The sequence below is a fragment of the Oncorhynchus keta genome, chromosome 18, assembly GCF_023373465.1.
Source record: "Oncorhynchus keta strain PuntledgeMale-10-30-2019 chromosome 18, Oket_V2, whole genome shotgun sequence".
NCBI lineage: Eukaryota > Metazoa > Chordata > Actinopteri > Salmoniformes > Salmonidae > Oncorhynchus > Oncorhynchus keta.
In genome coordinates, this window is record NC_068438.1 from 10,596,709 (window position 1) to 10,622,241 (window position 25,533).

A 25,533-nucleotide genomic window follows, 5' to 3' on the forward strand; every position below is an offset into this window, starting at 1 on the left:
ACTAGTCATCAGGAGTTAGTAATTCACTTCATATTAATAAACTAAACATTCAGTCTGTGCCATAATCACATCCAAATAGCCGACACCTTTGATGCTGTCTATTGGCTAGGCTATAGCGCAGCAATGTTTTTGCAACACGAAGCTCTCTGAACATTTACTTAGGCTATTTGTGAGCCTGCTTTTATCCCCGTTTTGGTAAAAAATTAGTCAACTTCTAAAACATCAGAACTGCCAGCCATCACTATTTCGCTTCGACAGCCTCGCTTGTGATATAGGCTAGCCTAAACCACTATAAAGCGTTACAAAACATAATCAAATAAACCATATCCAGAGAACTAGCTAAATATATTAACATTTAGAATAAGATGGGTGTACCCCTACGTGCATGGATATTGATGAGATTCCAAGCTTTTGACGAATACGATAAAGATTCAATATTATTTTAGAGATACCTCTATTCCCATGGCATTGTTGAGAGAGTGGCGATCAGAGCAAGGGGGAGAGCGAGTCGAGTGACAGGCAGGAAGGATCCCAGTTAGCCTGGTTAGGTCTCGATATTTGCCATGCTGTGTGAGCTATTGTTTTTACACCCCTCTAGATATGAGCTAGCCAGTAATAATCATTCCACTGACGAGGCCTGCGACTCACTACAGCAGACGTTTAGGATTGAAACCGCGTAGGAAGAAAAGGAAAAGGGGTAGCTTCGGGCCGGGAGAGCCGACGACCACATCGCCGGCTTCCGGGGATTCAGGGCAGCATCGAGAAACGGTAGACGGCGGTCTTCGGAAGGGCGAGCATCAATATATAATTTGGATAAACAACCACTACTGCAGTGGAACCCTAAAGATGTCAAGAAAGGTCCACAGAACCGAAGTATGTGCCGACTGCAGTGCACCAGGTACAATGCTAACGGAAACAATGTGTTGTTTTAGTCTTTGAGATGGACTAGCTGGCGACATTTCGGTGGGACGGCGGAGGCCTGTGTGCCCGCTGTCAGTAGTACAAGAAAACGGCGCAGGTTCCCAGGCAGTTAGTCAGTCAGGCCTTTAAACGGAGTGACATTTGCATTTTCAGTACGTGTCGATAAATTAAGTGACTAGAAGGTTACTTTGGTCTAGTTGCTTTGGTTTATTGGATGAATTGTAGTGTGGCAGATTTGTTTCGCCTGCTTTGACAAGCTCGCTGCCCAGCGCAACTATAACGTTAGCCAACGTCAGACGTTTGTTTGCGTTTCTCTTGGTAGCTAGCGAACGTTAGGTGTGTTAACTACTTACCTAGCTTGCTAACACATGAGAGAGGGCGTCTGTCTTGTCTAACTTGAATAGCTTGCTATCACAGCTTTCTGTCAGTGAAGTTGTCTCTGCAGCTCGAACTGAGCTGGCCACACGGGCTAACTGGCGAGGTAGCTAGTTCATTTTGAAGACGCCAGGCTAATTAGCTAGCTAGTTTGGCTTGTCTTCCTCTATAATACTTTCTGTTTTTATAAATGTGATCAATTCCAAGTTGTAGCGTGTAGATAGTTAGCTAGTATGCTAACGTTAAGAGTCGAGAATATTATCTGAACGTTGTTACTGAGATAGATAGCTAGTTAAATTCTAATAAAAATAGTTTAAGCTAGTTGGCTAGCTAGCTGCCTGCAACTAACCAATGCCAATGGGTTAGCAAACAGTGCGGCGTTGATAGTAGCACTAGTAGAGGATGTGAATAGTGCCTGTATTCTGGACCCCTGCCCTGTTTAGACGGCTCCATCTGTAGGCAAAAAGACAAACACTTTTAGCTTAATTCTCCTGCTCATAAAATTCTAAATGGTCTTGCAAATAATGAAGGCTACATTCTCCAACTGTTTTTCTGCAACATTATTGTGCCCCCACAACTCTGATGTGATGGCATCCTGGCCGGCATAGCCTTGGCCTTGCACATTTAGCCCCACCTGCCTCTGTTTTGGAGAGGAGAGTTTGGGATGGGGGTTGGTTGGGGTGGGTTGCATGGCAGCTGCTCTCGCCCTCACAGCTGCTCTCCTTTCAGGAATGTGATTCTACTCTGTGAGCCTCTTCTGCACCATCCCAGCTGATTTATGACACTCCTGACCATCACTCCTCTGCAGTTACCTGCGTTAGCCTGGCCTGCCTGTATATGTGACTCCTTGCAACAATCCACACTGGAATAGCTACGGAAACACCCAAACAACCTCCATATTGTGGAAGAAGTCATATAGCCACTATAGGCTATTTGTTACTGCCAGTATGCTCATAAGGCCTTTTTGTTTTTCTGTCATATGATCAGAGTTTTATGGATTGTGATGGGCACCACAGCATGTGGTAGAATGCTAGACTGAAGAGGGGGCTACATCCTTCAGTAATGTTGACTGTAGATATAGTGGTAAAAGAGACTAGAGTGGCCCCATATGCTCTGTGTGTGTAGCCTAGGACAGTGTCTGTGTGAGTGCATGCGTATGAAATCACATTAGGCGCTGCACACACTAAGTGAAAATGGAGAGGAAGAGCAATGGAGCTGTTCTGTGACGCTTGGATTATGACAAGATTGAACTTTTAGTGTCAATGAATGGAATCTATACCGATGAAGAGCCCTGTGTCTCTTCACATTTGGTTTAGCGCTCTGCTTTGTCCTGCTCTGCCATGAGTACAAACCCAACAATGAATTGCTGCTTTTCATAGATTACAATATTTGAAAACAGTAGGCATGCTTTGTTGAGTATTGCCAATAGCTATTTGTTTCAAAATTGTCCCTCAAGAACAGATCTCTCTCTGCATGCATTTGCTCCGCCCCAGCCCAGTCTCTTAGGCCTACCAATTGAGAGAAATGAATGTGCCATCTAGTTCCTCGGTCAGAATGTGTTGTTTTAACCTCTTACACAGTTAGCTTAGCTTAATTGTAGCAGGATCCTGAGGGTGTAGGCTAACCTTGCCCCAGCCAGACTTATTGACTAGACTTTGTGGCCCATGGTTCTCTCTGTGCCCATTGAACTCTGGACTTGTCTAGTATGATGAGCTCATTACCACCTAAAGGCACAATTGGGTGGTACTGGATTTTTAAAGGTCAGACTTGTAATTTAGGCTATGCAGTATGACGCTAATAATAATGGCGTTTTGTTGATCTTTATGGTCCCGAGAACTCCTTTTTAAGTGTCATTGTAAACTCCACATGTCAGGCCAACTGTCAGCCTATTTGTCACTCTCACAGTAGTCTTTTTGATTATTTTAAATGTATGCAGTAAACAATAATGTCATATATTAGGCCTAACTTTATTACCAGTAAAACAAAGCTATAGGCCTAATGATGAACCTGAGATGGCCGAGTAGCCAGTCAGCGGTGGGTCTTTGCTAAATAGCCTAAGTTGTACACACCCCACCCCTCTCCGTCCTCTCTCTCACGTTATCTATTTCTCTGTGTTTTCAGATCCGGGCTGGACCAGCATCAACAGGGGCGTTCTGATCTGTGACGAGTGCTGCTCTGTGCACCGCAGTCTGGGACGCCACATCTCCATCGTCAAGCACCTGCGGCACAGCGGCTGGCCCCCTGCACTGCTGCAGGTACCTGGGAAGGGACAAGATAGGAGTCTGGGCTGGAGGGGTACTGGGCACTGGGGATCATTACCGATGGGTGTACACGTAGCCTAGCAACCCAGTGGCTAAATGACAAGTAAACCAATTCAACCAATGTATTAGGCCTATACCTGCTTATTACGGATTTATAACATGTATATCCATAAACTAAAAATGAACACTTAATAAACTACATGGGAATTGCCAGGGACCTCACGATATTACAATATTTAGACTCTATATATATATATTGTGATTTTATTGAGAATTGATGTTCCAAATATATTGCTCACTATATGTCTGCTGCAGAGAGATGAGCAAGCATGGAAATAAAAGCACTGAACATGTTGGCCCATTATTTAAAAAGATGGCAGTCAAGCTATAGGATGAAAAAATACTGGCGTTTTGGCGCAGGCACAGCCGACTAAAGCTACCTAGAAAAACAATTAAATACATTTATTGTCCAAAATAATATTGCGATATGTAACTATCGATTTTTATTTAAAAAATGTCACCCTTTTTTTCTCCCCCATCACTAATATAAAGTAAGAGTGTTACCTGGCAGCTGGACAGATATGATTTGAGAATACTTTTGTTAGGAACTGGCTTTTAAAAAATTGTATTTTCACATTATTTGGACAGGATGGAAATGAGTGGGGAGGTAGATAATAATAATAATATAATAATATATGCCATTTAGCAGACGCTTTTATCCAAAGCGACTTACAGTCATGTGTGCATACATTCTACGTATGGGTGGTCCCGGGGATCGAACCCACTACCCTGGCGTTACAAGCGCCATGCTCTACCAACTGAGCTACAGAAGGACCACTGCAGAGAGTGGTGCAGGGGTTGGTATTCGCACCCACGCTTGGTGGTGTATAGTTGCTGCTGGCGGTGGCGTTACCCACTAGACCAGCCTCAGGCACAGGAAGAGGCTTTGATTAGCTCTAAGAGGACGTTCCAAGCAAATATTAGATCATTTCATGTTAGGGAGGTGTTGTCGTGTGTCTCACCAGTGTGTGTGTGTGTTTTAGATGGTGCAGACCCTGGCCAGTAATGGGGCTAACTCGATTTGGGAGCACTCCCTGCTTGACCCAGCGCAGGTGCAGAGCGGCCGCAGGAAACCCAACCCACAGGACAAAGTCCAGTAAGTTTATTTTGTTTCACAACATATTTCACGAAACGTCAGATGAGAACCAGTTGATGATGACCTGGGTGGGAACATTCCCACTTACCTATAGTCTCTGTTTGTGGAACTCTTCCCCCACCAAGTTATTTACTTTCACTTGGTCAATTGTTATAGTCTGATCAGGCTAATAAGCTTATGTGTTAGATGCAGCTCAGCCTTGGGTCATTAGCTAGTATCAGACTGTTATGGGATCAGAGAGGATTTGGCCCTCGGTGTCTCCTGCTGCAATGATTTATACATAGAGCTGATGTCTTACCCAGTTTGTCCCTACTCTCTATCTCTGTGTGTGTGTGTCCGCGTGTCCGTGTGTGCGAACAGCCCCACCAAGTCCGAGTTCATCCGCGCCAAGTACCAGATGCTATCCTTCGTCCACAAGCTGCCGTGCCGCGATGACGACGGTGTTACCACCAAGGACCTCAGTAAGGTGAGGCCCCGCCCCCTCAGGTCAGGGGTCAGAGGGTGACGTCCTTCACAGGCTGGGCAATGCCTGGTGGGCCGGGCTACCTCCACTGAGGCCTTTCTTCTTTTCTCCCCTGTAGGCAGGAAGGAAGCACCTTAATGACACCACAGGAATAACTATTGGATGCTTCTGTGTGGACCTATTAAACACCACTAATGAGGGGATTCACAGTGTCTCTCTCTCTCTCTCTCTCTCTCTCTCTCTCTCTCTCTCTCTCTCTCTCTCTTTCTGTCTCAGCAACTGCACTCCAGTGTGAGGACTGGGAGTCTGGAGACATGTCTACGGCTGCTGTCCCTGGGAGCACAGGCCAACTTCTTCCACCCGGTGAGACCCATACCACCTCCTGTTACTGCAAATTACCCACTTTCTCACCACTCACCCTCCCACCCCGTGTTACTACAAATTACCCACTTTCTCACCACTCACCCTCCCACCTGTGTTACTACAAATTACCCACTTTCTCACCACTCACCCTCCCACCCCGTGTTACTACAAATTACCCACTTTCTCACCACTCACCTTCCCACCTGTGTTACTACAAATTACCCACTTTCTCACCACTCACCCTCCCATCCCGTGTTACTACAAATTACCCACTTTCTCACCACTCACCCTCCCACCTGTGTTACTACAAATTACCCACTTTCTCACCACTCACCCTCCCACCCCGTGTTACTACAAATTACCCACTTTCTCACCACTCACCCTCCCACCTGTGTTACTACAAATTACCCACTTTCTCACCACTCACCCTCCCATCCCGTGTTACTACAAATTACCCACTTTCTCACCACTCACCCTCCCATCCCCTGTTACTACAAATTACCTACTTTCTCACCACTCACCCTCCCACCCCCTGTTATGACAAATTACCCACTTTCTCACCACTCACCCTCCCATCCCCTGTTACTACAAATTACCCACTTTCTCACCACTCACCCTCCCATCCCCTGTTACTGCAAATTACCTACTTTCTCACCACTCACCCTCCCACCCCGTGTTACTACAAATTACCCACTTTCTCACCACTCACCCTCCCACCCCGTGTTACTACAAATTACCCACTTTCTCACCACTCACCCTCCCATCCCCTGTTACTACAAATTACCTACTTTCTCACCACTCACCCTCCCACCCCGTGTTACTACAAATTACCTACTTTCTCACCACTCACCCTCCCACCCCGTGTTACTACAAATTACCTACTTTCTCACCACTCACCCTCCCACCCCGTGTTACTACAAATTACCCACTTTCTCACCACTCACCCTCCCACCCCGTGTTACTACAAATTACCTACTTTCTCACCACTCACCCTCCCACCCCGTGTTACTACAAATTACCCACTTTCTCACCACTCACCCTCCCACCCCTGTTACTGCAAATTACCTACTTTCTCACCACTCACCCTCCCACCCCGTGTTACTACAAATTACCTACTTTCTCACCACTCACCCTCCCATCCCCTGTTACTACAAATTACCCACTTTCTCACCACTCACCCTCCCACCCCGTGTTACTACAAATTACCCACTTTCTCACCACTCACCCTCCCATCCCCTGTTACTGCAAATTACCTACTTTCTCACCACTCACCCTCCCACCCCGTGTTACTGCAAATTACCTACTTTCTCACCACTCACCCTCCCACCCCGTGTTACTACAAATTACCTACTTTCTCACCACTCACCCTCCCACCCCGTGTTACTACAAATTACCTACTTTCTCACCACTCACAACCCCACCTGTAGAGTATCGGTCCAATCGGTCTATGCTGTGTCCATGCTCCCTTAAATCCCTATTTTAAGTAATGAGGTGTGTGTGTGTGGTTGTCCTCTCAGGAGAAGGGCACCACTCCACTCCACGTGGCAGCCAAGGCAGGCCAGGTTCTGCAGGCAGAGCTGCTGGTCGTGTACGGAGCTGACCCCGGAGCTCTGGACATCAATGGACGCACACCCATGGACTACGCCAGGTAGGCTACACCAGGGGTCTATTCATTAGTGTACACTGTAGCAAAAAAAACGTTTTGCAACGGAAAACAAGGGCTTCTCATTGGACAAGTTCAGGTAGTCCCTTTCCGTTTTGGCCATGTTTGCTTTTGTTACTTGTGAATACACCCCTGGCTCACTCTTTTTGAACACACACACAAACACACACACACAATTTTGTGTGTGACTCTCAAGGTAGTCAGTTTTTTTTGTTGCTGCTGCATTGTCAGTAAGCTTTTTTTCATATGTACAGTTATAGGATCTGATTGTTGTACTGTGTGTGTGTGTGGCAGGCAAGCGGGCCAGGTGGAGCTGGCAGAGCGGCTGGTTGAGTGTCAGTACGAGCTCACAGACAGGCTGGCCTTCTACCTGTGTGGCCGACGCCCTGGTAGGTGACCTTTTACCCCTGCCAAGGATCTTACAGAGGGCTCAGAGTTGAAGCGATAATCAGCAATCAAGTCGTTGAGATCTCGCTGGGTGGGTGTATCCTTCAAGCAGTTAGTATGACTGCAGTTTTGTTGTCAGCCAATGTCAAAGCTTGCTAACAAGAGCTGCCCTCCCTACATTTGAATAACATTGGGCCATTTTTCACTTATGGTCACTAGCTCTCTCGTCGCCGACCGCTAAGTCCCTGTGTGTCTCTTTGTGTCTCCTCCTTGCATTGAACATGCCTGGTTGGTGGTTGCTGATTATCGCTCCATGTATGGACCCACTGTTAGGCCTAACTAGTAAGGCATCCTTCACCCAATGACTGTTTTACACAATACAATTGTTTAACTCTATTGTACTCTATCCTGTAGATCACAAGAATGGGCATTATATCATTCCTCAGATGGCTGACAGGTAAGTGTCAAAGGGTCATGCGTTCAGGGTGGTGGGGGAGTTTATTTATACATCTGCACGGTGGTTGATATTTATCATACATGGGGGTGGTTTTTCAGACACAGATTTAAGGCTAATCGTGGACTAAAAAGTGTTTTCAAATGAGATGCTCTACGGAGCATTATTGTCTTTGACGTGACATGATATTCTGGCAATGCCTTTTGATTTTCTGGAAATGTTAGGAGTACCTTGTAATATGCTGGCACAAGTGAAGTGTCGAGATGTATTGCAGTGTTTTGACCAGTAGGTTGTGCCCTGCCGTTAGTCAGTCTGTACTGCTAGATAGGAGAGGAAGGCCCCTGTTACACTAATGAAACTGACTGCATGTCTGTCTGCTGAGCTACAAGACTTCTACAACACTGTTCTTACTGTACTATACTCTGTACTATACTGTACCGTACTCTTGGAGTTTACCCTTGTGAGCAGTGGAGAACTAGTGGGCGGTATTCACAAAGTGTCTGAGTAGCTGATCTAGGATCAGTATTACCTTAGATAATAATTAATACGATTATATAGACCGAGGGGGACCTGAGCCTAGATCAACACTCCTACTCTGAGGCGCTTTGTGAATATGGGCCCTCTCTTTTGCTTTCTGCCCGTCTCTTTCTTGTCTCGCTCACTCGTTTTCTGTTCTCTCCGTCTGTGCTGCGCTTGTGGAGGCAGAGCTCGCCCTAAGTGTCCGACACAGAGGTATCTTTCGCTTCTCTCTTTCTCCCTCAACCCCCCCCCCCCTTCCTCTTTTATCCCATGGGCCCGTCATCTTGCTGGTGTCAGGGAAGGAGGGAGGAATTGCTGTACTATTCTGTCTACCTTTTTATATAGTAGTATTGCCTTTTATGATGTCTTGATTCAATAAACAGTGATGAGAGCCCTTTGCTTTTAAATAGGAGGCTGGTATTTTATCCCATTATCAGGTTGGCTACTGTATCTCGACCACCAGTACTTATTGTAGATAATACAAGTACTTAGGCCTATCGTTTTGCATGTTGTCAAACCAAAATGGAACGAGGTAACTGCCAAAATAAACGAAACACCAACATAAAGTGTCTTAATAGGGCGTTGTTTTCATGCTCATCTAACCATTGGGACCACTCATGCCCTGTGGATGGGGGCGTTGTCATCCCATGGGGGCATAGCCATGGTAGCCAAAATAATGGCCTGCCCAGCATTTTCACACCTGACCCTAAAGCATGATGGGATGTTAATTAACTCAGGAACCACACCTGTATGGAAGCATTTACTCAAGTGTTTTCATTAATTTGTCAGTTACCTATATATTTCACTTGATTATCTGCCATGGCCTTTGCTTCATGACCTGACACCCCTGCTGTCACACCTCTCCCACCGCCCTGAACCCCCCGTTCCATCTTTTCCACCTCCTCACCTTCCTCTCCTCACCCCTCTGTTCGTGTCTGTTGTTGTTTCATTGTGTCTGTTTGTGTCCCTGCATAGCCTGGACCTCTCAGAACTGGCCAAGGCAGCTAAGAAGAAACTGCAAGCGGTGAGTAGTGCTGGGTGGTCAAAGGGTTGGGGTCATGGGTTAGTGTTAAGGCTGTATATTTCTGGTAAACTTCCTGGGTTTTGTTCATTAGGACAGAAGGGAAAACATTTTGAAATGGAAAACAAGTCCAGGTATCCCTCCCATTTTCAGTCTGTTTTCTTCCATTTGGTGCCTAATGAACATGACCCAGAGCACAAGCTAATCTGATAATAAACTGAAGCAGTGGGCCATGTCTGTATCAGTGACTCTAATTGTCTATGACAAGAGGAGTATGACTTTCTCCATTTTCTGTGTATGATATAATCGATTCTCCTTTGGCCCAGGCAGCAAAAGGGCCGAGCTCTTTAGTGTAGTGCTATTGTTTGTGTTGACAGTATTGCTGTTCATGATTGTCCTGCAGTTTGCTCTATTATTCTAAGCGTGTGAGTTGTGTATATTTTTCCCCTCGCTGGTATTTGTTCTTTTGGTGTGCATTGCTTATGTTTGTCTTGGTCTTGTGTACACTGTGTGTGTGTGACAGCTGAACAATCGATTGTTTGAGGAGCTTGCCATGGATGTGTATGACGAAGTGGACCGCAGGGAGAACGATGCAGGTGAGACACCCCCTCATCCTCTCCTGTGTAACCCATCCCCTGCTTCTCCCTCTCCTCCATCTCTCTCTAGATCTCTTCATCCTGCGCCCCTTTCTGTCTTTCCCTTTTTGAGTCATGCAATTTGTTTGGGCCACTCTGGGTCCAAGTCCCATTCCCTATATAGTGTGCTACATTTCACCAAGCCCTGGTAAAAAAAAGTAGTGCCCTATAAAGGGAATAGGGTTCCATGTGGGACGTAGTGTAGGCTGTTCCCCGGGAGAAGGAGTCACTGTTTAGAAAGGAAACGCATCAATAAAGTCTGCTAAAGGGCACTGGGTGAGGTCTAAAATTAGAGGGGGAGACAGAGTGGGAAAGAAGGAGGGAAAGAGTGGGGGAGATAGAGAGAGAGAGGCAATTTAGAGAGGAGAGAGCGAGTTGGTGAAGAAGTGCCTCAGGAATTCTGGAGTCGCTCTCTTTCGCTCTCCTCCCTCGCTCTCTCTCAGAAGGAGGAACAGTCATAGACTGCGTTGTCTGACATACTCTCCGCAGGTAAGCAGGATGGGGTAGAGGCAGAGAGCTGGACACACACAAGCGCGCACACACACACACACAGCTCAAGGTATACCAGGACATTTTTAGGAGGAGAGAATGTGTAAGTCTGTAACCGTTCTGTGGTCTGTTCCAGTGGAGCTGTGCACCGTGTTTATGTGGGAGGCAGGCAGGGTGTGTTGCTGTGTGTGTTCCAACTTCCAGCTGAAATGACCTTGTTTCTCTCTCACTCGATGGATAATCTTTCTCTCCTTCCTCCCCGTTTCCCCAGTGTGGCTGACGACTCAGAACCACAGTACTCTGGTGACGGAGCGCAGCGCGGTGCCCTTCCTGCCTGTCAACCCCGAATACTCAGCCACACGCAACCAGGTAACCACTACTACTATCTCTCTCACTCACTCACTCACTCACTCACTCACTCACTCACTCACTCACTCACTCACTCACTCACTCACTCACAACAAATTAATACAAATTTGACTGCCAGCAAAAGCTTGACTATCTTAGTTCCCATGTGTATTTCTCCTTCTCCAGCTGCTGTATAAGCTTAGTGATACCAGCAGGCTGAAGGCAATGTTAATCACAGTGACACAGGCAGGCAGTAGAAGGCACTATCGGGAAATCCTCCTAGAGCACGACAGATTTAAAACGGGAACAAAAGGGGAGAACAGAAGGGCAGACGAAGAAAGAGAACGTCCGGACTGAAATGGAGAGCGAGGGATGAAATTCTATTCATAGTTTTGTGGCTGCACTGGGATGTCTGAGCTTCTGCACTGGCCAGTGGGATGTAGAGACGGCGAGCGAGAGAGATTTTCCAGCTGTGGAGGAGGGTGAGGGGAAATTTAAAGGGGTTGTGTTTGATTGTGTGTCCTCCCTCAGTTGGCTAGCTTGTTAGTGTAAACATAGGCCTTAACACGTCAGGACCCTCACCACAGTGAGATCCCCAGCTAGGATTGGGTTGAATAGCGTTGGAGCCAGCTGACTGGTCAGTAGTAGTGTGTTTTGTTTCATGCCAGAGCGACTGAGGGAGAAAACACACACAGGCTGAGGAGAATGGATTGTGATGATGGTGTGCTCACGGTTGGACCGTGTTTAGAATTGAAACCACATGGATACAAAGCCTGCATTTTTGGCCCTTTATGCAAACACAAGCATGCGAATTGCTAGGTGCAATGTTTAGTGTGTGCCTCTCTTACTAAGATCTACTGTAGCCCCTATGACTGTGCTTTTCCACACCACACCACATGACCAGTGACCACAGGACTGCAATACCAGAGACTGTGGTTCCAATTTGGTGTTTGCTTCAATAATACACCAAAAATGTCTGACCTCGTTTTGCTCCTGTAGACATGGGTCTGTGTCGGTGGGTTGTTGAATGTGTCCCTTGCCTGTCTTTGTCTTTCAGGGTAGACAGAAGTTGGCCCGTTTTAACGCTCGTGAGTTCGCAACGCTGATCATCGACATCCTGAGTGACGCCAAGAGGAGACAACAAGGGAAAGGCCTGAGCAGCCCTACTGGTGAGAGAGGGGAGAGGACGAGAGGACAGGGAAGGGGAGCAGAGGGGAGAGGAGAGGGCAGGGACTGAGCCAGTTCAAATATGAATGTGTTTTAGCACGCACTTCAGTCAATCCATCCATTGCGATGTATGAGTGAAACGGAGAAGCTACTGAGATGTATTTTAAATGGCGGGGTTGCCTGGTTGTCATCGCTAGTTAAGCTGTAGTTTTCCAGATATGTCTGTGGCTCAATCTCAGTGCGTCTTTCTCCGATTCCTTACATCCTATCTCCTCCTGAGCCAGGGCCTATGTTGTTGCTCTGCTCTGATCCAACACTGTAGACTCTAGTCTGGACCTGGCGGCCGACGACGACCAGCATGACTACGACAGCGTAGCGTCGGACGAGGACACGGACAGCGAGCTGACCACTCAGAACAACAACAACGCGCAGCGCAACAACCGGGCCAAGGTGAGGAGAGAAGGGCACAGAAGGACGACAGGGTTGTGCTCATTAGGCATCAAACGGAAGCAAACGGGGATCTACCTGAATTTGTCCAATGGGAAACGTTTTGCACCGGTTTGCACTAATGAATACACCCCCAGGGCTGTGTTCACTAGGCACCAAGCAGCCTGAAACATAGTGAAAGGGGGAGGTACTATTCGGAATTGGCCTAATAAGAATTGCTTGTTTTCTTTTTCCATAGAGTACCAGAGAACAGCCTAAGTATTCCCCTTTAACCTAGTAAATAGATGGATAAAATGTGTACTGAGAGACATGGAGGAGGGAAGGGATGGAGCTAAGTGACCAGAAAGTGGTGCTATGGTCCCTGCTTGGAGTTATTAGAGGCACTGATGTGCTGATCAGGATCAGTATCAGGTCCCCCCTGTCCATGTAATCATATTCATTGTGATCTAAAAGGCAACACTGATCCTAAATCAGAACAATGTTCTTCTTCGCTTCCTCTAGTGATTGCAGTATTATCCCCAGCAGCCAGCAGTGTCTTGCTCCCCGCCTGTCCCAGCATGCCTTGCGGGAGTGGCAGTGTTGCTACTGCTGCCACATACTTCCACAGTGACATCACAGCTATTCTGGGTCTCCAATCAGAGGAGCATTGTTCCACGAGCAGGGGAGGAGAGGGAGTGCAAGAGGAGGGGAGAGGGCAAGCGAGAGGAGAGGGGGGTGAAAACCCTGTTAAAGCATGCACCCACAGACAGGATGTGGTGGAAAAGCTGCTGGAAAATGAGAATTTAAGGTCCACTTTGTGACAAAGCTCTGTTCTGGTCTCATACAGACAGAAGCTCTGTGCTTCTCAGATATGGCTGAGCTGTGAATGGACGCGGATGCTGTTCAAAGTCATTTCCAGTTGAAAAGAGATTTCTCAAAAATGGTTTGTGTTGAATGTGAAACGGTAGTTATTTTAAGCTGCACTCAGGCTTCTCCATTTACTGCGAAGAGAGATGATGAAATCTAGTGCATCTTATTGCACAGACAATAACCCACATAAACGACTCACGAATACTTGTGTGTGTTTTTAGATAGAATTAAAACTATTTCTGTGCGTGTGTCCCCTCAGAGCATGGACTCGTCAGACCTGTCAGACGGGCCCATCACTCTGCAGGAGTACCTGGAGGTTAAGAAGGCCCTGGCCTCCTCCGAGGCTAAAGTCCAGCAGCTGATGAAGGTCAACAACAACCTGAGTGAAGAGCTGCGCCGGCTGCAGAAAGAGGTAGGGGGACGAGATAAAAAGGCAGGGAGGATGGCAGGGAGAGGAGGGAGGGAAGCCTGCATGATGGAAAGACGGAGGAATTCCAATATGTCTAAAAGTTTGTGTTGTTATGCTCCCAAGATGTGCTTTTACTAATTATAGTGGAAGATTCTGCCTCAGTATATTAGTGTGTTGTCACTATCAGTGTTGGTCTACTCTGTTCCCAGAGCTGTCCTTATACTGTATTAAGCAAGTTGTGCAGCTCAGAACAGTATCTGTTGGTGTAAGCACTGCAGTTTGTTCTTCACTGTGTCAAATATCAGGTTTCGCTCCCATCTGTTACGCCATATGTAGTCACTTTGTTTCCGTTCCGTCTCTCCATGGTGCTGTTATTCTGTTCTCATGAATGCCTGAGCTATTGTCCCATGTCTGTCATCACTCATGTCTAACACAAGGAGAAATACCAGCCCCTGCACACACACTTGGAAAATGCACAGCAGTTCTCTTCCAGTGTTGATAGTTTGACAGGTACATACAGGTAAAACGGTGTGGGCTAGAGCAGCCCCCGTCGCACACCTCAATAAACAATGCATGTGTAGTGCTCTTGTTTTCCAAGATACGAAAGATCAACCCCCAGTACTGCCAATATGTATGTTTATTTGGTTAAGAGAACCCAGCATGTCGTTATACTCACTAGATTGACATGCAAGCCAGTTTAAGCCCTTATATCCCCCCATCAGTATAGACTCCCTATAAACTGTTGGTCTTACCTCCATCCATATCTAGTATGTGGTTAGCTAAATGAAGCTCCCTGTACAGTACCTGTGTATGTGGATGCGTGTCCGTGTGACCTTTGAAACATTCAGGTGACCTTCCTCCCCCCGTCCCCACCTCTCCCCGTAGATCTCGCGGATGCAGACGGAGAACAGTGCATTCCGGGGGGGCCAGGTCGGAGGAGGAGGGGGAGCTGGCGGTTTGGGAGGCGGGGGAGGAGGCAGCCCTGCACATTGGCCAGGGGGGGTGCGAGGCGGGGGAGGTAGGGGAGGGGACCACTCCAGCCTAGCTGTGTCCTCAGCTGTGCCTTCCCACCGGAGGGACAGACAGGCTTTCTCTATGTACGAGCCGGGGGCCGCCACCCCCAAACCCCACTCCCACTCCCCAGGCCTGGACTCCTGACGGGCCGCCTGCAGCCTCTGCACCCCAGTGTAAGTGTGAGCAACGCGCTACGGCCCCCAGGTGGCCGTGGTCATGGTGATATACACCACCTGCCCTGTCTGTCTCTACTGCTGCCTTCCTCCTCTACTGCTGTCTGGCATGCATACACCGCTCACCAGTGGAGCGCTCTTCCACTTTAACCCCTAATCTTTGACCCCCAGCCTCTACCGCTGGCACTATGCTTTCTGGGCCAGATGCTGCACGCACGCACCTGCCCAAAATACATACATGCATACATACACACACACTGCCTAGCCCCTCTACTGAGCCTTCGGCACTGTAGCAAATCACTCTTCGCCTCCATTAATTTCACATGAGTTTCTCTGAGGCTTCTTTGAGTGTAGAAGGTCATGTTGTCAAGGTAAGATGGCAGGTAGCTTTCCCGCCATTGATGAGTGAAGATATCCTGACCTTAGACACTCCCCAATCATAGCTTTCCCATTCCCTACCTCTAGTGTATGCAGCACAAGCACGAGGTGTTAGTGGTTTGACCTGCCCTGTTAGCCATACGCACTTCACAATGGATCCTTCAAGGCAATGTGTCAGTCAGTCACTAACCCACTCAGTCACAGTGGAACTAAGAGGGCAGGCAGACCTATACGAATGTCAGCAGTGCTTGGATCACCTGTTGGGTGTGTTGACAAACAGTGGAAATGAACAGAAAATGGCGGTCGATCTTCTGTGGTCAAAGACGTTAGGATGGCCACCAGCTGCGCACGGCCGCCGTTCTTCTTAGTCTGTCGGCACTCTAAGCTAATGCACTACTTAAGCACACACACACTCACTCAGCCCTGCTTCCAGCCACTCTGACTGGTATGGAACGTGCATAGGAAGCCAGGAGGTAAAGTCAGTCTGTCTCTCAACCTGTCCTGTCTGTCTTTTATTGTGCTCATTGTTGCATCCAACCTTTACATTCCATTGTCCATGCGGGTGATGCAAATTCACAATGCATACAATGCCTTCGGAAAGTATTCAGGCCCCTTGACCTTTTCCACGTTTTGTTACATTACAGCCTTATTTTAAAATGGATTAAATGTTTTAAAACATCCTCAGCAATCTGCACACACTACACCGTAATGACAAAAGGAAAACAGGTTTTTAGAAATGTTTGCACATTTATTAAAATGTAAAAACTGATAACATTTACTTAAGTATTCAGACCTTTGCTATGAAACTTGAAATTGAGCTCAGGTGCATCTTGTTTCCATTGATCATCCTTGAGCTGTTTCTACAACTTGATTGGAGTCCACCTGTGGAAAATTGATTTGATTGACATGATTTGGAAAGGCACACGCCTGTCTGTATAAGGTCACACCGTTGACAGTGCATGTCAGAGCAAAAACCAAGCCATGAGGTCGAAGGAATTGTTTGTAGAGCTCAACAGGATTGTGTTGAGGCACAGGTCTGGGGACGGGTATCAAAAAATTGCTGCAGCATTGAAGGTCCCCAAGAACACAGTGGCCTCTTAAATTCTTAAATTTAAGAAGTTTGGAACCACCAAGACTCTTCCTAGAGCTGGCCGCCCGGCCAAACTGACCAAGAACCCAATGTTCACTAGGACATAGCTCTAGAGTTCCTCTGTGGAGATGGGAGAATCTTCCAGAAGGACAACCATCTCTGCAGCACTCCACCAATCAGGCCTTTATGATAGTGGCCAGACGGAAGCCGCTCCTCAGTAAAAGGCACATGACAGCCCACTTGGAGTTTGCCAAAAGGCACGTAAAGACTCTCAGACCATGAGAAAAATATTCTCTGGTCAGATAAAACCAAGATTGAACTATTTGGCCATAATGCCAAGCGTCACATCTGGAGGAAACCTGGCACCATCCCTACGGTGAAGCATGGTGGTGGCATCATCATGCTGTGGGGGTGTTTTCAAGCTGCAGGGACTGGGAGACTAGTTAGGATGGAGGCAAAGATGAACGGAGTAAAGTACAGAGAGATCCATGAGGAAAACCTGTTCCAGAGCGCTCAGGACCTCAGACTGGAGCGAAGGTTCACCTTCCAACCTGTCAACAATCCTAAGCACATAGACAACACAGGAGTGGCTTCGGGGCAAGTCTCTGAATGTCCTTGAGTGGCCCAGCCAGAGCCCGGACTTGAAACCGATCAAAACATTTCTGGAGATACCTGGAAATAGCTGTGCAGTGACGCTCCCCATGCCAACTTTGTAGCGTCATGCCCAAGAAGGCTCAAGGCTGTAATTGCTGCCAACGGTGCTTCAACAAAGTACTGAGTAGATGGTCTGAATACTTAAGTAAATGATAAAAGTCAAGGGTTCTGAATCATTTCCAAAGGCATTGTATTTCAGTTTGGTTTATCTGTGCATTTTTCCATGTCTCTCTTTAGTTAGTATTTTGTAGGGCATTAGCAAATGCACAATTTCTTATTGTGTATTTTGCAAATAATTTTTTATTAATAGACCCTAGAGTTCTATATGCTAGAATATATCTAGATAAGTTGTTTACAATGTTATTTTTCTGTGTACACTACCGTTCAAAACTTTGGGGTCACTTAGAAATGTTCTTGTTTTCCATGAAAACATACATGAAATTAGTTGCAAAATGAATAGGAAATATAGTCAAGATGTTGACAAGGTTATAAATGATTTTTGATTTAAATAATAATTGTGTCCTTCAAACTTTGCTTTCTTCAAAGAATCCTCCATTTTCAGCAATTGCAGACCTTTGGCATTCTAGTTGTCAATTTGTGAGGTAATCTGAAGAGATTTCATCCTATGCTTCTTGAAGCACCTCCCACAAGTTGTATTGGCTTGATGGGCACTTCTTACGTACCATACGGTCAAGCTGCTCCCACAACAGCTCAATAGGGTTGAGATCCGGTGACTGTGCTGGCCACTCCATTATAGGAAGAATACCAGCGGACTGATTCTTCCCCAAATAGTTATTGCATAGATTGGAGCTGTGCTTGTGGTCATTACCCTGTTGTAGGAGGAATTTGGCTCCAATTAAGTGCCGTCCACAGGGTATGGCATGACTTTGCAAAATGGAGTGATGGCCTTCATTCTTCAAGATCCCTTTTACCCTGTACAAATCTCCCACTTTACCACCACCAAATCACCCCCAGATTATCATATTGCCTCCACCATGCTTGGAAGATAGCATCAAGCACTCCTCCAGCATCTTTTCATTTTTTCTGTCTCACAAATGTTCTTCTTTGTGATCCAAACATCTCCAAATTTAGATTTGTCTGTCCATGACACTTTTTAAAAATCTTCCTGTGTCTGTGTTCTTTTGCCCATCTTAATATTTTCTTTTTATTGGCCAGTCTGAGATATGTCTTTTTCTTTGCAACTCTGCCTAGAAGGCCAGCATCCCGGAGTCGCCTCTTCACTGTTGACTTAAAGACTGGTGTTTTGTGGGTACTATTTCATGAAGCTGCCAGTTGAGGACTTGTGAGGCGTCTGTTTCTCAAACTAGACACTAATGTACTTGTCCTCTTGCTCAGTTGTGCACCGGGGTCTCCCACTCTTTCTATTCTGGTTAGAGCCAATTTGTGCTGTTCTGTGAAGGGAGTAGTACACAGCGTTGTACGAGATCTTCAGTTTCTTGGCAATTTCTCGCATGGAATAGAGTTCATTTCTCAGAACAAGAATAGACTTACGAGTTTCAGAAGAAAGTTAATTGTTTCTGGCCATGTAGATATTCCGTTAAAAATCAGCCGTTTCCAGCTCCAATAGTCATTTACAACATTAACAATGTCTACACTCTATTTCTGATCAATTTGATGGACAAAACAAATGTGCTTTTCTTTTGAACGGTAGTGTATGTCTCACATTTGTTGCTAATAAGACATTTATAAGTACTTTTTTAAGGTGACATGGCGATACTGTATATCATTAATTTAAAAGTTCAAAAAATGGATGTGCTAATTGCAGATGGCCCCTTCTTTTAAGTTGTACAGTTTGAATCCCTTCATAGATATTGGACCACACAGTGCTCTGTTGAAAACCACAGATGAAGATGACTTCATTGTATGGACATGATTTGTGTATCATACAGCATATGCCAGCATACAAATATTCACATAGATGTCTTCATCTAGTTAGCTCTCCACTAGGGAACAGTGAGTCCAAGAGTGGCCTACTGGCCATACTGTCTGGGAAAACTCACAGCATAGGACCTTATGTCAGTGAGCCTGTATCTAAAAAGTGTCTATAACCGTGCTGACTGTATGGACCTGCATAAAGTGTCTGAGTAGGAGTGCTGATTTGTGCTGATCTAATTTTAAAAGCCTAAACTGATCCTAGATCAGCACTTCTAGTCTGAGATGCTTTATGAGTACGGGCCCTGGCTACTGGAGGTCATCTATTGTGAAAGTGGCTAGAGAGGAGATGTGATGTGAGGCAAGCTAATGGAAGTTAACCGGCTCCTCTTGTCGTCTTCTGTGTATGTCTGACCGTATGTTTGTGTGTCTGGTAATGTTAATGATGTACTCCTGTGTGTGTGTTTGTCTGGGATAGTGGCTCACTAACTACTTGGCAGGACTTAGGTCAAGACACACATTTTCTTTGAATTCCAGTGAACTTGGGCTGTACGCCATCACTAACTACATTTTCAGTATAGGCCTGTCCTGGAGAAAGTTACTCTGCAGTTTGGCTGTTGAGTTTAAGTTATTTGAGAAAAAAAAATCTAATTTGACCTCGACATAGGCTAGTATCTCCGCGCACAAAGCTGAGCTGACTCTGCTCAAGCACGTATATCGCATCCCAGTGTCTGTTCGGAATCTTCCTACAAAAATGTAAAAATAAACATTCTATCAAGTAGTGTTCCTTCTGTGGTTCCTCTGTTGCTTCTCATCCTCCTCTGAGTTCCTGTTCTGTCCCACCTCCAGGTGAGGAAGGGGGGTCCTGGCAGTCCAACACCCTATGGAGGGTCGCACCTCTCTGGCTCCATGGAGATGGGGAGATACATGGTAAGACTGGCTGACTGTCGCCCTCCTTTATAGTTGGTCAACTCATCTGTGACTTCCAGGCTACTTCGCGACCAACCCCAGACCAGCTGAAACGATCAGTGGCGTCATATGAATGCTGGCCGACACTGTTTTTATAGACCAATGTGAGCTGATGCATTGCCGAGGGTTGTATATTGTGGCTTAGTGGAAATGTTTGTGTGAATGGCTTGCTTTTGGTTGGTCAATAAAGGCCTTACCATACTCTCACTGATGTTAGAATCACTACTGCTACCTTTTTGACGCTGATAAGGTGTTCTGTTTGTGCACAGGGTCCTAAAGGAGAGAAGCACGGCAGTGGCACTGATAGTGACTATGACAACACTCAGATGTATGAGCTGTCGCTAAGGTAAGGCGGGGGGATATCTGGAGCAGATTGCTGCCCAGTGACCGGGTCATTCTGGAGTCTCCCAACATGTAGGAGGGGCAGACAGGCCGGGCTCTAGGGTGTACCTAGACATCTAGCAGACTGTTTGTCTTTCTCAAGGACTTATTTACTGTGGTTATTACTTCAGAGAGGCTTACCTCTGCTCAATGTGTGAAATGCAGGCTAATGTAGAGATTGTACTGTGTGTGTTTCCTAAAGTAGGGGACGCAGCAGTGAAGAGGAGGGCCGGGGGGATTCGGAGGAGTGGGGTGGGGGTGAAGGGGGTGAGCCGGACCCGACCCTGCCCTGCACCGAAGACGTCATCCTCAAGACGGAGCAGGTGACCAAAAACATCCAGGAGCTTCTGAGGGCCGCACAAGAGTTCAAACACGACAGGTAGGGCCCCGACTACAAGACTCACTCCATGACACAGTCCGGGGAGGCTTACGTTGCATCTGTGGTGCTAACAATAGTTTGGCTTTAGTTGTATCTTGTGGTAACGAGAGGTTGTCTTGTGTTTCCCCAGTTTTGTTCCATGCTCTGAGAAGATCCACTCTGCTGTCACTGAAATGGCCTCTCTCTTTCCCAAGGTAAGGTTTTGCTCTCTCTTTCTAGATTCTGTATGGTGTGACGCTGACACCGCCAGTTATCGTTGCAACAACAAAGAAGTTGCTTCAAACAATAAACCGTTTAAATGGTTGGTGCATGCGAAATAGAACAGCAGAATATATACTGCACATTCTTTGGGACCAAATACAGATTCTAGCTTTAAGCAGTAAGTGTTGTCGCCTCTGTGTCTGACTGGCCCCCACCCCTCTCTCTCCGTCTCAGCGGCCTGCCCTAGACGCTGTGCACTGCTCCCTGCGCCTCCTGGCGTCCAGCGCCTCCCGCCTCCAGGTAGAGTGTCGCAAGGCGGATCCCTCGGACCCTTCAGCGCCCGCCGTTGACTACCAGCTGCTCACCCAGCAGGTCATCCAGTGCGCCTATGACATCGCCAAGGCCGCCAAGCAGCTGGTCACCATCACCACCCGCGAGAAGAAACAGTGACGGGGGTAGAGAGGGGACAGACAGGGGAGTGGCGAGGGGAGCTGCAAGACTGACAGAGGGAGGGGAGAGGGAGCAAGAGAGGGATGGAGGAAGCCTCGATTTCCAAGCTTCCTAGTCATGTGATGAACGTGACTTGGAAGGTTGGCATCACAAGGGAGAGTGAAATACCAGCCAACGGGAGAAGCTATATTGGCTGCAGACCGAAAAGATCTCTGAGGATGAATAAAGATGAAATGAGAGGAATTGAAGGTAGGGAATGAAGAGCGTGGAAAGACCATGTGGTAATATTATATGACAATAGAACGAAGCTGAGAAATGCCTCAGCTCTCGCTACTATACCTGAGTGGACTGAGAGAGTGCAGTTCTGTGGGGGAGGGGACTCTGAAGAGGAGTGTGGACCATGTGGGGGATGGATATGGCACAGAACAACAGCGGCTCATCTCTCATCATCTCACTATGATCTCACTCCGTTGTTCCTTTTGGGGGGAACACCCCTCTCTGTGCAGCGCCTCAAACCCTCATGAGACCGAGGTAGGCTGGGCCCGGAGCTGGGGCCAGTCAGTGTACCCTACAAGGGGGCCAGGCCTTGGAAGAGAGACACACACTGCTCTACCCCTCTGTCCCTCAGACACCGCCTCCTCTGTAGTCCCAGGCTCTGCTAAGGAGGGCCCTTGCTACTCCCTCAGACACCCTGGTACACTACAGCATGTCGTGGCATCGTGGACAGACGACTCGGTGATGTTGTATTGTTTATGTATTTTTTTTTATGCCAATCCGTTGGCCTGTACCTCTGGGGACAAGAATTACTGACTTAAGAAACAAAACACTTACACTGGAATAATTGTGATTATTATTATTATGCCCATTGTTTTGTATTATTATTATTATTATTATTATTATTATTGTCATGAATTACATTATCATGTATGTTTGCTTATTTTGACGTTGTTTCATGTATGATGGTTCCTGTTCAGAGGACCAGGGAGAGCTGTGAGAATACTCACTTGCCTTCTGTCTGGCTGGGACTGGACACACACACACACACTAACTTGTGAAATGGTCCTCAAACACAGCAGTCCAATTCCTCCCGGGTGACATTTCAGTCATTTTATTTCTTCTGCCTGTCATGTTCTAATATGTCAGGAGCCAAGGTGTTGAACAGATGCCAAAGGGGAAGGTGTATGATCTGCTATCAGTGGGAAAAGCCTTGGAAGTGGCATGATGTATATTATTGCAGCCATTGGTTGCTTCAGTCGCTAGACAAAGCTCATCTCAATGGCACTACAGTGGGATCCATACAAAGTTCGCTCTTCAACATATGCCAACTCGAAGCAGACTAGCTAGATTGGGAACAAATGTTTTGTGAAAAAGACAAACTGCACTTGCTGTAGGTTTGTGGGGCACTGGGGAACGTTTCCCTGTTTTCTTATACTGTGCTAAACAAAGTAACGGTCACACTTAGCTAAGTGACACAGGCTGACCATGGCACTCCACGTATTTAGTTTGATTTCTTAGCTTCAAGGACTTCGGTGATCGTCTGTCAGACGGATCTGGGTCATGTTAATTAGGAACTAAGCGGATGAAAATGAACTGGAACAGGGAGGGACTACTTGGACCCACACACACATGGCTTGTGTGATCCTGGACACCTGGAAGCTCTTCCATGTTCACTTGTCCACCGGGTCCTGTCGTTTCACTATCCGCCTGACTGATCGATATTTGATGAACCTGTAGGGGATGAGATCTTTGATCTTTTCCCAGTCGAATCATGTCCAAACGATTGTCATATGCAACGTTCCAATCATGATTGCCTTTGCACATGTCCTGCTAGACTGGCTTAATACGTAGTGATGTTGTAGCTGTTTGGGTTCCCTCCGTTGATTTATTTATCGCCAGCTCTTACACACACACACTGGGCCACTATAAAATACTTTCTTCCCCATTACAATGACCTCCTTTTACCTCTCAGTCAACCTGTTTATAGAATAGAGGCTTATATATAAACATATTTTCATGCTATTTTTTTTAAGCTATATGTTCATATTGTGCTTGGGAGGTCAGAGCTATTTACCCACGGTGGGTTCCAGGTCTGAGGGGTACGTGAATAGGGTCTGAAGTCTGCCACTGGTTAGAACTAAACTCATCTCAAGTCTGAGGGGAAAGGGCTGTTTCACAATGCTACACCTTTCCCCCATCTTAATGGACACTTTAGTATAGGGTCCCTTTTTAGTGGGAATGTTAGACACATACATGCATCCCGCATGCCATGCACAGCGAACACACACTCGTGTGGTTCGGACAGTGGCGTTGTGCCCCGTGCTGTTTTCTGTGTATCATACACCTCTTCACCTGGGAGATCAGTGATGGGAGAATATCTTTTAACACAGGCAAAAACTGTAAAGAGTAGTACATTTAAAAAATTAAAAAGTCAATCGTAATGAAATCTCATAATCTGTACATTTCTAATAAACTAAAAAACAAGTGAATTGTCCTGAACGTATCTGTTTTTTGTTTAGTTCGAGATGCTTGAAACCTACAGTACCAGTCAAAGGTTGACACACCAACTCATTCAAGGGTTTCTCTTCATTTGGACTATTTTCTACATTGTAGAATAATAGTGAAGACATAAACCATGAAATAATACATATGGAATCATGGAGTAACCAAAAAAAGTCAAAATATTTGCGATTTTTCAAAGTAGCCACCCTTTGCCTTGACAGCTTTGCACAAGCTTAGCATTCTTAATCCGCTTCACGAGGTAGTCACCTGGAATGCATTTCAATTAACAGTGCCTTATTTGTAGAATTTCTGTCCTTAATGCTTTAAGCCAAACAGTTGTGTTGTGACAAGGTAGGGGTGGTATACATAAGATAGCCCTATTTGGTAAAATACCAAGTCCATATTACGGCAAGAAAAGCTCAAATAAGCAAAGAGAAACAACAGCCCATCATTGCTTTAAGACATGAACGTCAGTCAATACAGAACATTTTCAAGAACTTAAGTTTCTTCAATTGTAGTCTCAAAAACCATCAAGTGCTATGATGAGACTGGCTCTCACGAGGACCGCCACATGAAAGTAAGACCCAGAGTTACCTCTGCTGCAGAAGATAGGTTCATTAGTTATAAGACTCAGAAATTGCAGCCCAAATAAATGCTTCAGAGTTCAAGTAAGACACATCTCAACATCAACTATTCAGAGGAGACTGAGTGAATCAGGCCTTCATGGTTGAATTGCTGAAAAGAAACCACTAAAGGAGACCAATAACAAGAAGAGACTTGCTTAGGCCAAGAAACACGAGCAATGGACGTTAGATCGGTGTAAATCTGTGCTTTAGTCCAAATGACATTTTTGGTTCCAACCGCTGTGTCTTTGTGAGACGCAGAGTAGGTGAACGGATTATCTCCTCGTGTAGTTCCCACCGTGAAGTATGGAGGAGGAGTGTGATGGTGTGCAGGTTCTTTGCTGGTGACACTGTCTGTGATTTATTTAGAAATCAAGGCACATTTACCCAGCATAGCTACCACAGCATTCTGCAGTGATATGCCATCCCATCTGGTTTGCACTTAGTGGGACTATCATCTGTTTTTCAACAGGACAAAGACTCAACACACCTCCAGGCTGTGTAAGTGCTATTTGTGTGAGGAGAGACGAGTACATTTTATAATAACGGACATGACAGAACAAGGACAGCGTCTGCAAACACGGGGAAGAAACAGAGGAAGTGACAGATATAGTGCAGGCAATCAAGGTAATTGAGCCCAGGTGAGTCCCATGAAGTGCTGATGCACGTAACGATGGTGAAAGGTGTGCGTAATGATGGGCCACATCGAGCGTGTGACAGTACCCCACTCCCCCCCATTGGATGGGGGATGGAAGCCGGCCGAGGCATGACATGGGAGTCCGACTTGGCGGCTGAGGCATCCCCGGTGCCTTGGCAGTGGCACCCGGACGTCACCAACCCAAACAAAAAACACTCCCTGATGCTTACAATATTTGGTGTCTATTCTGTGAAGACAGACGCTA

The 25,533-nt window shown here is 46.4% G+C and overlaps 1 protein-coding gene across 1 annotated transcript; it reads left to right on the forward strand.

The window, feature by feature from the left end:
- Positions 1-174: 174 nt before the first annotated feature.
- LOC118397246 (ARF GTPase-activating protein GIT1) lies at positions 175-24,000 on the forward strand. The gene is made up of 22 exons (XM_052468753.1): positions 175-898; positions 3,418-3,551; positions 4,601-4,713; positions 5,074-5,179; positions 5,453-5,539; positions 7,057-7,187; positions 7,497-7,591; positions 8,004-8,046; positions 8,749-8,775; positions 9,538-9,586; positions 10,107-10,179; positions 10,979-11,076; positions 12,113-12,224; positions 12,545-12,672; positions 13,778-13,930; positions 14,813-14,911; positions 14,950-15,114; positions 19,979-20,059; positions 20,368-20,444; positions 20,682-20,858; positions 20,989-21,052; positions 21,294-24,000. Exons 1-22 carry the CDS (start codon positions 847-849, stop codon positions 21,507-21,509), a joined length of 2,280 nt encoding a protein of 759 aa, XP_052324713.1. The 5' UTR covers positions 175-846; the 3' UTR covers positions 21,510-24,000.
- Positions 24,001-25,533: the final 1,533 nt, after the last annotated feature.